The sequence below is a fragment of the Rattus rattus genome, chromosome 11, assembly GCF_011064425.1.
Source record: "Rattus rattus isolate New Zealand chromosome 11, Rrattus_CSIRO_v1, whole genome shotgun sequence".
NCBI classification, from domain to species: Eukaryota; Metazoa; Chordata; class Mammalia; order Rodentia; family Muridae; genus Rattus; species Rattus rattus.
The window spans coordinates 23871663-23884587 of record NC_046164.1 but is presented as its reverse complement, the minus strand read 5'-3'; the positions used below and the strand labels follow the sequence as shown (position 1 = coordinate 23884587).

The 12925-nt window shown below is 46.7% G+C and overlaps 1 protein-coding gene across 2 annotated transcripts in view; it reads right to left on the bottom strand.

Annotated features, from left to right (window-relative positions):
* Positions 1-12660, bottom strand: part of Limch1 (LIM and calponin homology domains 1) — a 309300-nt gene extending 296640 nt beyond the window's left edge. The window contains exon 1 of one of the 2 annotated variants that reach the window (XM_032915969.1): positions 12466-12660. In XM_032915969.1, coding sequence (XP_032771860.1) covers positions 12466-12561 — 96 coding nt within the window. In that variant the 5' untranslated portion in view covers positions 12562-12660. The remainder of the gene's footprint in view (positions 1-12465) is intronic. The other variant, XM_032915970.1, reaches the window with a different exon arrangement.
* Between the last annotated feature and the right edge of the window lie 265 nt (positions 12661-12925).

Below are 12925 nucleotides of genomic sequence, written 5' to 3'. Positions count from 1 at the left end.
CCGGTGTCTAGAACATAGAGTGATGGCCTCTCTGTCTGGAGTGTCTTTCCCTTCAAGCCTGTTCAGCTTCACCACTGCTACTTGGTGGCAGAACTGTTCAGAGCTCATGCGTTTGAACATTTGGTCTCCAGCTAGTGGAGCTGTTTTGGTGGGCTGTAGGAGCTTTAAGAGGAGGAGACTGACTGGAGGGGAGTCACTGTCACTGGGGACAGGTTTACATCCTCAACTCTTCCCATATCATCGCTCTGCTTCTTGACCACCAGAGTGATATAACTAACCAGACATCCCATGCTCTGGAGCCATGCACTCCCGCCATAATGGAGTATCTCCTCCTTTAAGTTACTCCCCCGCCCCAGAATTTTTTTCACAGTGATAGGGAAGGTAATAAATATGAAGTGCTCACACGGGGGCTGTGGGAAGACCTCAGTGGTAGAACACTCATCTCCCATGTGTAAGACCCTAGGAAATGGTGCATGCACACGATTCACATTCTGAACAGAAATCAACACAATGCAAGTGTATTTGCTCGAACACCACGTATGGAAACAGGCCGCTGAAGAGGGGAGCTACAGTCTAGGGGAGCCATGGGCAAACCAAGGAAACCAGATGGAAGTTCGGGAGCCACACAGGATTCTGGCCAACCTGCCCTCCCAACTCAACGGGACTAAAACTTATGGAGAGAGGATCAACAAACAGCCTTGAAGCAGGCCAGGGGTAGCAGATGTATGTGGGAATCCAGACCTAAGCAGGATGCCGCACACAGGAAACCTAACAGTGCACTGAATCTGTGAGCTTTTCTTTGTCTTGTTAATAATCATTTCATTTCTACATTGTATACAGGACTATCCACATCCAAAGACAGAGTAAGGGTGAAGAAGAGAGACCAGGGAGAAGAAGGTGAAGAAGAGGGTAGGGAGGATTCCACCCATTAGCTTGGTCCAGCCTACTCCTGTAAGGGGTTTTTCTTCAAGTCCTAACCACTCCCCTGACAAATTTTAGCTTAAAAAAAAAAATCGTCGAAAGGGCTTCAGCTGAAAAGAATGTGCCTGGGTACCACATAGATGGAACTGTTTCCTAGCAACCAGCACTGCTTTGCAGAGATGCGCAGTAAACAGCTCCTGGAGGGACTAAGCCTGAGCGGGAGGGGCAGGTCAGCCATTGATGACTCTGGCTGGGGTCTCCTTACAGAACATAGCTGTCAGAGCCCAGACTCTGGAACTAGATGGCCTGGGGTTTAAATCTCAAGTCTGCAACTTGCTAGTTCTGTGGTTTCAGACAAATCAGTTAACACTTCTGTGCTTCAATTTTCCCATCTGTAAAATATGCACAAAACTGCTTGGTCAAGAAACATTGCGCCAGATGTTACAGATTTATATTTATCATCTCGTTAGCTCAGGCATCCACACTGTCGCCAGCCTATGAGAAATGGCCAGGAATGGGTCACCTTTCGTTGTCTTTACTGTTACTATTTATTCTGGCTCTGGGTTAGCTGGGTCACAGTACCTTATCACATTCCAGTGACTTTTACCATGGGATGAGTCAGGCTTTCAGCTTGTCACCTACCCCTCCCATTTATAACAACTTCCAAGGTCCCTTAGGAAACAGGCAATAATCACATCTGTCTGCCAATGACAACTTCAGTTCCACAGCCATTTGTTTTCCCACTTCCCATAGGAAAGGCCAGAGGGGGCTGCTTCTCTGAGGTCACACTAGGCTGTGACAATGGTCACAGCCATGAACACCTACCTACTAAACACACACACACACACACACACACACACACACACGTACACACTTGCATGCTTTTTTGTGGTGACTATCTTGCAATCAGGAGCACTCCCATCTTTCTTTCCTATTTAGAAGAACTAGCTGGACATCTGGAGGAGGTGAGGGAAGGGCTCAGAACGTTGCTTAGAGGTAAGGAACGGGAAGGGTAAACATCCTGGGGCATGTCTGCTTATGGTTAAATCAAATCTAGCAAAAACCTCAGTTCTGTGAGTGCTACCCAGGCCAGGCTACAGGGAAGGCTACTCTTAAATGACTCCTCTCACAGGTATCACCTACCAAAGGGCCCAAGGTTCCAAGAATCCAATCACTGACTGTCTTCAGGTCACAATTGCGTGAGGTGTTTTACTGCTTTTTAAATCATTCCAGAAAGAAAGAAAGAAAGAAAGAAAGAAAGAAAGAAAGAAAGAAAGAAAGAAAGAAAGAAAGAAAGGAAGGAAGGAAGGAAGGAAGGAAGGAAGGAAGGCAGGCAGGCAGGCACTTTGCTTCCTATTAGAGCAGCCACAACTTCTATTTTCTCTGACTCCACAGAGTCCATGTGCAAATCAAGTGTTTCCCGCTGCCGGGCACAGACACTGAGGCGAGCATTGTGGCTAACCTACCTAGCTAAACGAATGAATGAGGAGGTACTGGGACTATGATGAAGAGCTGATCGTTGGCCATAGGTGCTCTGGGGCGTATCAAATGAGACAGGTCCCATATTAGACACATTCGTTATGGTACCGTAGGTCAATTTTTCTGAGAGATGAATGCTCTGTGTGCCCTGGGAAAGAAGGGAGTTTTGAGCTTAGCCAACTAGAGAGGATGTCACCCAGGCAGTCTTGTCCTAAAGGATTTGTCCCCAGGGGAGTGAGGAAGGGCCATCCCAGGGACCGTTCTCTCCTTCCTCCTGAGGATTGGGACGTAGATTCTTTATACATGACTGATGGTATTGATGAAGGAGAGGACAAGGAGGGAGAGGAGAAGGAGAAGGAGGAGGAAAACAAAAAGGCGATAAAGCAACAGCCGTGAGACTTAAGTTCTGAGCATTAACACTGAAGCAGATGTCAGAGCCTCCCAGAAAACGTCTCTCCAAGGACAAGTGTAGTCTCCAGTTCCCATCCCTCCACTCTGCTTCCTGGAAAGGTGATGTAGTGATGCGGTCCAGCATCCATACTGGACCACGGGACAAGAGCTGACACCTGATGGGCTTCCGAAGAGCATCCCAAAGCCAAGGGTATCTGAGTTGCCGCCTGAGATCTTGTACAAAATTACTCTGCTTGCACTCGGAAAAGCAGGCAGATTACTTCCAGTTTTGTCTCGCGTCTGAGTATGGGGCAGGCTCTACAAACTCCATTTTACCTGGGAGTTCTAACCCCTGAATCCTGAAATGTACATCTCAAAGTCTTCTCTGACATTTCTCCTGGAAGATGAGCCCTAACTTTTTGTGTGACTTGGATAAGAGGGTCTGGTTTACGCCGCTGACTCTCTGAGTAGCCCATGAATGTATATGTGGAGGCTACGGCTACAGCTCAGTGGCTGAGCCTCACAGAGACTACCATTCAGCACACAGTCAAGAAAAGAAAGGGAAAGGAAACACACAAGCACATTTAGCAACTCCTTGTTCCCTGTCTCTCGCCACGAATAGACCTTCACCCTACTCGTAGAACTATAATCAGGCACTAGTGTTCTACTGTGCGTGTGCGTGCATACATGCATGTTAGTACAGGAGGTTTAACCTGGAACCTCCCTCACACTAGACAAGTGCTCTCTCACTTAGCTACTTAGCTATAGTCCAATATTAAAAAAAAAATCATAAAAGTCACAAATCAGCAGCCAGCTAACACTCGGCTTAGAATCTTACAATGTTCTTGGCTTAAATTTTAACTCCACTAAGAGCCCTCATCTATAGAAAGAATTCTTTCACCTTGAACATCACCACACAGCATTTATTTCTTTCTTCATTCATTCATTCATTCATTCACCCATTCATTTCGAAAAGTGATCTTACCCACCTTGGTTCCAAACTTCCAATCCTCCTGCCTCAACCTCTCAAATACTAACATTATAGGCTTATAGGAATGCACCACCACACCCAACCTACTCTTCATCCTTAGAATACATAGCCTAGCTTGTAATCAGGCACTTATTGTTCTAATTTCTCTCAGTGTAATTTTCCTGAAGGAAGGAACTATGTACATTTTGCATCCTGTAACACTGGGTTCTGGCCCTGGGCCTGGCCTACCATTGGAACTCAGTACATTTCTCTCAGAAAAGGAATATTTAAATCACACTTTCACAAGCTTGTGCTGATGTTTTTAACCATGATGTAATAATAAAGAATTTAGTAATAAAGAATACTCACAAATGAGTGCTTCCAGGCATCCCAACTAACTAATTTCATATTTTAAACCGTTTGAGTGCTTGATGTGTTGATTAATAAAATATCCAACTTAAAAAACAACCGAGTATAATTTGCTAGAAATGTTTTGTAAGGAAGGAAAAGAGCAATACACTCATTGAAATAAATAGAACTTCAGTTCCTCACTTAGTGCACACCCACGTGATCACAAATGAGCCTCGGCCCATTTTATTTTATTTTATTTTTCTAAAGTGTTGAGTCATGGCAACCAGAAAGCCACAACCCTTCCTCTAATCCTGGACCTTTACTCAAAAAGCATGTGAGGAAGTGAAGGTGCTTCTAACTTCCTCTTCTAGGATGTAGCTATATAAAGGTAGTGAGGTAATGGTGGGGCCTGTCCCTCACATGTCAGGTAGACCAGAAGGACAAACTACGTCTCATAGTAGCTCACCACAGTAACTACTGAGCAGCCTGTGGTGTTGGCTAGCCTTCCCTGCTAGCTTACCAGTTCATTCTTTACAGTTCAGTGTAGATGCAAACATAGCCATTTGTTGGCAAGGTAAGTGTAATAGAAAAAGGTATCTGCCAAGTGATTGCGTGGGTGGATGGCATAAGACCAAGTCACCCTGCCTTTTTCACTGATGTCAAAGGGGGCTCCTGGGGCTCCTCCAGGTAACCCGCCAGGGTCCAGTGCACAAGAATATCACTTTGGATGTGTTGTTCTCAACACTGCAAACATAGACTTTTTCCACAGCAGACCTGAATTCCATTACGTCATTCTACCATGAGCAGAGAGATAGATAAAACATCTCATGTCCTGGCAGAAGCCTCGCCAATATTATGTCATTCTCCTTTAAAAGAACTATTATTTCCTCTATATTATCTGGCAACCCTTCCGTTTCAGCTACCGCTATAATTATCAGTCACTTTACGGTACAGTTCTAGTCACTTCTCGTTTCCTCATTTAGTAGCACTGAAGTCATTCTTTTCCCAACCTTCTCTACATGAAGTACACACAGATACCGTCCTTCCTTTGCCTGTATTATAAGCACACACAGCCTTAAGAACAAGGGAGGAAATGGATTACAAAAACTACGTTGCCTATTTTTTTTCCAACTCTTAAAGCAATGAACTATGCTTAAAAAGAACAAACAGTTCCAATGAGAGTATCTTAGTGAAAAATCAGACGGGCAGCATGCTACATGCCCGTAGTCCTAAGCAGCCCTTCAGAAGGTGAGACCCAAGGACATGAATTCAAAGCCAGCTTCGGGTTACATAGGCCTATAATATAAACACACATACAGACAAATAGCAACAAGTCCATGAAGATCAAGATCACCATCCAGTGATGAGGTCCCACTGAAACAGGTGACAGGGTTGTCAACAACAGCTTCGTATAAGGAGACGCTGATGGCTGCCAGAGAGGCTTCCACGCCCCTCTTGGGAAGATCTGCCCTTGGTTGAATTCAACATTTTCACCATTCAAAGATAAAGTCCTGCCCAGATGAGAAAACTCTGGGATGAAGATGGGAGGGGAGGGAGTGTGGCAGTGTCCCCTGCACTGGAATATGCCAGGTCTGACAAAAGGTGTTTCCCTCCCCCCACGCCCCATACAATCCCATTGGAAGAAGAAACCATGCAGACCACACAGGCATTGTTTTTCCACTTGACGTCCTTAGGGGATGTGAAGGTAGTGAAGACTGTACCTTCTCCATTTACAAATGCCACAAGCATTTGTAGACTGCGTACTCAGTGCCCACAACAGTCCAGCCCTGAAGATAAAAGTGTGAGGAGAACCATGACCTCCAGTAGCAGACATGAAACACTTGAGACTCTGTCTTCCTGCCTTGGAAAGGTAAGGTCTAAAGGCAAGCAAGCCAGAGAGCAGCCTGATCCCTCTAGCCTGTCTGTCTCAATAGCACCATCTACTAGGACCAGTGAGGCGGCCTGTCCACACGAGACCAGCCCTGAGTCTGAAGAAGAGTGGAGGTAACAGGCTCATCTGGGCAGCTGCAGCCCCTGAATCCGAACTTGAGAGGTAGACCTCAGCACTTGAAGCATGGTTCTTACAGGAGACTCAGAGTCCTAAGTGAGGGAAATATAAGGAATTGGACGGCAAGTACTGTGGAATTAAGCTGACTAGGAGAGCCTTTTCTGACTTCTAAAAGCCCAGTCTTTTTGTCTGTAAATTTTGGATATGTTTCTAAATATGTTTAGAATATGTATGTATGTATGTATGTATGTATGTATGTATGTATGTATATGTAATGTATACTAACATACATAGTATATATGTATATATACACACACACAACATATCCTCTATGACATATATTAATATAGAACATGTATTAATAATTAATGTGTATAATATATAAATAATACAGACGTATATTTGTAAAATCTAAGGAAGGATCCTATAGGTTACTGTCCTACCCCTCACATTTACCATTTACTTCTTGGACAAGACCCTTAATCTGTCATAGCCCCAACTCCCTCATCTATAAGTGGGAATAACAACAGTGCCTACTATGTAAACAGAGTTTGCGCTCTGCCAGGTGAGGTGGGAATCAAAAAGCAGGCAGATCTCTGTGAGTTGGAGACCAGTCTACTCTATATAGCAAGTTCCAAGCCAGCCAAAGCTACATAGAAAGTGTCGATCAGAAGAGGAGGAGGAGGAGGAGGAGGAGGAGGAGGAGGAGGAGGAGGAGGAGGAGGAGGAGGAGAAAAAGCATTTACCCAATGCCAAGATATAGTAAGTATTTCATAGCTATAACTTTGCATCCCAAGCAGTGTTAGCATACTTAGCATGCTGCCTCCTGTCAGAGGGTCATCTAATGAATGAAAGAAAAAGAAGAAACTCACAATTTCCAGTACTTCTAGAGCTGCCTTGTCCCACCTAGCACTGACTGCCACCCATGAAGTCAAAGCCAGATGTGGACATCATGGGCCCTTTGTCATCTGTCAGTGAAGGGCAGGGTGCTCAGTGCTGGAGCAAATGTCTTCCCTTCCCCCTTCTTGGTGCCCATTTAGAGTTTGTTTGATTCAATCAGTTTCCAGGGAGACGCTGGAGCAAGAAGAGCCAGCTCCCCCTCCCTGTCCACTTCCCCTTTCCCCAAATCTCTGGGCCTTCACTGTTCTCCAACCATGTGACAGCTTTGTGTCACAGCAGCCCTTGTGTACAAACAAGACAGACTTCTTAAATGTCACTGTGAGAAAGCTGTTGCTCCTCTGGTCTATACATCAGATTTCTCAGTTCAGCTAAGAAGGGCTTTCTTTCTCTTCCTGGGCTCTCACAAGCAAAGCTGGAGAAACATTTGCAAACCTAAACATCATTGCAATTGAAAAAAAAAAAAAGTAAGAGTCCTTAACAGTGGCAGAGAACTTGAATGACAATGACTATACAACTTGCAGAGTGATGTCATCAATGTCTTAGTCACTGGCCACCGAATGCTAAATTAACTCAAAATGCCACTCATAAATGACCCTTACTGCCAAGCCGTATGGCACCTTCCAGTATCAGAGTGCTAAGGTACCCTGGAAGCATTTAATCCTCAGAATCAGATCGGAATAAGAGGGGAATGAAAAAGAAAAGGCAGTCCCTGTGGACCTAGGGAAGTGAAGTTCCCACTCACGTGAAACACAGCTTAGGTTGAAATAAAACTGTGCTCATCACCAGCCCATGGGCGCGCTAGGACTCGGGTTAAAGGGAACCAGAAAGTTTTCAAATTGAGATCATTGAGTTGAGCTGAAATCTTCCGCCCCTCCCTTTTAAAGGCTTGGCAACTTGTTCCCAAACCAAATCAAGTAGAAGCCGACTGAAGGGACATCTGGTCCTCTAGAATTGTCTGGCACTTAAGAGAAAAATAAAGATTGGAGCAGATAAATATTGTTGTGGGTGGTGAGATAAATGGGAGAGGAGAACCAGGCATATTAGAATCAACTACCTGCAAACAAATATCAATGCTAGCATAGAAGAATGGGGTAGGGGGTCAAAATAAGCCACCGCCTCCCCAGTCTCCAGTTTAATGGATTGGACTGTCTGCAAGGGGACAGGCATTGAAGATGTTTCTTGGTGTTTAGTAGCAAAATTACGTGTTAAAGTTCAAAGTTCAACCTAATATCAAGGAGTAATTCTCTAAGCCCCAATAGACTGTGAGGTCATCTCCTGGGTAAGCTATCACAGGCTGTCCTCTGACCCTAAAAGCAACAAGAGTAGCGTGCAATATCAACTTAATCGCTAGCCCAAGTGTCCAGAATTAATAGACTGAGATAGTGTCAACTCCCGCCTTGAGTTGGATTTGACCAAGCATTAAGTCAATTAATATGTAATAAAGTGAAATCAGTGAGTAAATAAATTAGAGTGTACACACTAGAAAATTAAGGTTCTGAAGAATTTCTTTCAAACTCAGGCTTAATGCCAGGCAGTTATGGTATATGCCTATAATCCCAGGAGGGCCCAGAGTTCAAGGTCAACCTGGGCTACTTAGCAAGCCTCAGTCTCAGAACATCAATATAAGACTAGGGATATTAGGTCGGTAAGAGAGCACTTGCCCATTTCCTGGTACTGAAACATGAACAAGAACTAAATAAGATAATAAAAGAGTGAAACCAAAACAGAACGAGATCAAATACAGTTGCTACTAGCGATAGCACCAACAGTGGGGGCAATGGGGGTAATAGTAAGAATAACAGTAACAGTAGTAAGAATGGTACTAAGATTCCATCACTCACTGTACCAGGTGCTATTCTAAGTACTCTCCTAACATGTACATGTCACATGGATTTGTGTGTGTATGCTAGTGCATGTGTGCTTGTGTTTGTACATACATCAGGAGTCTTCCTTGATCTCTCCCCATACTATTATTCTAGGCAGCGTCTCGAAACTGAGCCTAGAGCTCCCTGCCATGGGCTAGTCTAACAAGCCAGCTTGCACGGGATCACAGTGCTGGAACTACAGATGATGGACGGCCCGTGGTGGGCTTTAAGGATCCAAACACCAATCCTCGCACTCACCTGGCAAATGCTTTAACCCCGTGCCTATCCTAAGCGTTTTAAAATATATTCACTTATCAAATCCTGCAGCACTCCTCCGAAGTGAGGTGTTGCTTAATGTTCTGTTTTACAGATGTTTCAACAATAACCCCTTGGTTGTTTTGTTGTTAATTCGAGGGATCTTTCAAAGAAAATATCTGGAAACATACGGACAGGAAAAGCAGCCTGCCCAAGGTCGCTCAGCTAGAAGTGACAGACCTGGTCTCCACCCAAGGACTTCCAGCTAGGAAGCTGGGCCTCTTGGCCCACTGTGCAGCAGTTTACTGCCCCAGGAAAATGAGCTAAAAAGGCAATTCAGTAGGAAGTTAGCTTTCTTCTGCCTGCTGATAGTGTATTAATCCTTGTACTTCGATGTCTCCCCTTAGGACCTCCCCCAAACCCACGTAAACTACGCAGTCTGCTCCTACAACTATGAGAAGTCACTAGAAATGTGACCCAGCTGTCCTACCCAGTCTGCAACTGAGCCCAGCTTTATTATGGAGTTCACCTTTAGCAGTTAAAGCAGCAGCTGGTGTTGGGGGAGATAGGAGCGTAGCTTCCGAGCCATATTTCCTGCCCAGTAAGACGGTCTTCAAAAAGTCAAGGCTGCAGGCTGAGAAATTCCTTGCTAAGAACCTGTGTCCAGAAGCTCACTCCCTGAACCTTGTTAAGAATGTAAATTCTCTAGACAGACCGACTCAAAGAAGCCCAGAACTAAGAACGCAGAGTAGTAAGTAGCGAAGTTTGTTTATTAACCTGCTGCACCCAAGGGAACAGTTTCTTGTTTTGTTTTTTGTTTTTTGTTTTTTGTTTTTTCTGAAAAGGTAAAATTCCTGACTGCACAGAAAGAAAAAATGAAAAAGATCTGTGGGAAATTTAATCACCAATGGGACAAAAATGAAAAACAAAGCCCTCCCAATGAGGATGTTGCCGGAGACAATGGGCCCCTAAGGGGAGATGTGATTGTCTCCTGATAAGAATCCCCACGGGAAGTAGCTCACACTAAGAAACGCATTATGGCTGTATTAGCCCAGGAATCTTTGTTCACTGGGCAACTGTGTGCAAAACCATCTGTTATGGCCCCTGGCTCCCAGTTTGCAAATGTGGCATTTACATTTCAAGAATGTGAAGGGGAAAAAGAAGGGGGAAAAGGGTTGGGGATTTAGCTCAGTGGTAGAGCGCTTGCCTAGGAAGCAAGGTCCTGTTCGGTCCCCAGCTCGAAAAAAAAGAACCAAAAAAAAAAAAAGAAGGGAAAAGATTCTACCAACACACACACACACACACACACACACACACACACACAAATACCTTGGGCTTAGGAGAGAAAACTCCCCTTTCAATGAAATCCAACTCCACTGTGGAAAGAAGATAGGCCACTTCAATTATGCACACGCAGCGTGCCTGGCAGCCTGGACCTAAAGCCACACACACACCAGGGTTTCACGGTCTTTAACTGGTTTAAAGGGCAAAGTACCAAGAACTGGGTGTAGAACTTAACCTGGCTCTGCTTAAACTGTCTCTTCCTTTCCTCAAGCTGATATGAAAACTGATGTTCTACACTGTGTAATGTTTAGGCTAAAATACTATCAGAAAAAAAGCTTCGTTTATCTTGATGTATAGGGAGATGTGATAATATGTGTACATTCTTCAAAATTCACAGAGATGTACGATTCAGATTTGCATGCTAACTATCCTGTGTGGAGTTTATACACCACACTTCTACGGGCAGGGCATGTATGGCAATATTACTATCAATTAAAGAAACTGGGAATAAGCCACGTGCCTATGAGAAAACAGAGAGGCTAATTTTTCCCCAAAGAAGATTCAAGAAGTTGAAAGAGACAGTCATACAACTCTTCACTACCGACAGTTTCTACAAACGTCTCCAGTGACCTGTGAGTCCAAACGCACAGAGAACACCTGTCCCCCTCCAAGCCTCCCAGCCACACAGCAGTAAGAGGCTAATGTCTTTTTCTCATCTGGTAGTGAGCTACATGTGGTAGTTACAAGAGTCGCGCCAGCCCTGGCTTTTAGTAATGGTACCTGTATACTGTGTTTCCTTAGTTCCGTTTTTAAATAGATGACTCCAAACTCTGAGGAGCTTTTTTTTTTTTTTTTTTTTTTTTTCAGGCTTGAAGATGGTTGACCCTGAAAGGTGACAGCCTGTGACTGGAGCCTTCCAGCAATGGCCTCTGCAGGCAACTCAGCAGGTTTAAATCTGCAGCCCTATAGTTCTATCATCCTGACAACAATGGAGACCTCGGCTGTCCCGAGGGTGGGAATGGGGTCGCTGAAGTGACCATCTGAGTACTCTGAAGCTTATTCTTGCTTGGTCACGACTTAGCAGCACACGCGCTCCTTTGAACTATCAGGCCGAGAGGGTTGCGCGCCATTTGGCCAATTTCACCTTGTACAAGGCATAAGAAAGGTGGTCCATTGAAATAGGAGTTCCAGGAGTGGACCACAAATCACCTGCCCTGCTCTTGCCCTCCATGAGTCCTGAACCCAAAGGCCGGGTTGTTTCGGAGTAGCAGGGCTACGGAGCTGCACCTGCAGATAGACATCATGAATCAGGATCACCCAGCGAGCGCTTCCTGGACTGAGCCGAGAGCTCCAGTGATTTCCTTGGCCTTCCACCGAGCCATTTAAGACGTGAAATGTGCCAACCTGGCCCGGTATGCGGCCTGCTGGAGCCCACCCTGCGATCTCTGGGACAACCAATAGCTGGGCAGCGTGTCTGCGGATAGTGCACTAGCAACTAGGTCTTGCAGGTTCCCCCCACGCTGTGCTCTGCGCCAGCCTTGCACCTGAAAGGGTGCCAGAACACAGCCAAGAGGCTCGATGGGTATGAGCCTCTGTGGAGACACTGCCTACTCTGCTCCAGAAGGGCGAAGAGAAAGGCCAAGGGAATGTAGAGCAGAGAACGGGACACCCCGAAATGCGGCTCCCGCAAGGGCTCTGGAGGCTCGAGCCCCTGGCGCCTTTGCAGTGCTAAGTCTCGCACTGCGCTTCCCGTGGCAGCACTTGCAAACCGAGTCGAGATTGCGAGCTCCGCAGGCAGCAGGGATGAAGGCGCGGGTGACCGCCTCCTGCCCCTGGGCGCACAGCTAGACCGCAGTGTACCCCTGTTCACGCCCACCATCCCAGGGCCCCAACACCAAGGAATCGCAGTCTTCCGAAGGCCGCGGAGGGTGACCTGGGGAAGCTGGCCACGAAAGTGGGGGAAGGCTGGACCTGCGGTCTCTGCTCTCCGGGCAGCAGCTCGGGGTGCCCCTGCAAGGCCGCCCGCCGGTGGCGGCACCTACCTCGATCCACTTCTGTGCCTCGGCGAAGGCAGGCTCCGGAGGTGGTTCGGGTTGCAGGGGTTGAAGGACTTCCAGACCGAGAGCGGGGCAAGCCATCTGCGAAGCCCGGCGAGTACTGAAGCGCTCGGCCGCCGGGATGAGCACAGCGTCCTCCGCAGGAGCGCGCTCTCCGCCCCTTCCCGCCCGCCGCGCTCTCCAGCCGTCTTCCCCGCCCCCACCGAGCACAGGTCCCTGAGGACAGCGGCGCGCACTGCCGGAGGACACCGTGGCCACCTCAGCCAGTGTCGCCCGGGCCCGCCGCTCCGTCCCCTCCCCCAGCTAAAAATAACCTGCTAGGAGCTCACGCAAGGACCATGGGAGGGACGCGCCTGCCCGCCCAGCTTGTCCCGCCGCAGGCCGGCTACCTAGGGGTGGCAGGTCAGGCTGCACCTTGGGTGAAGCAGGGCTGAGAAACAGCCCT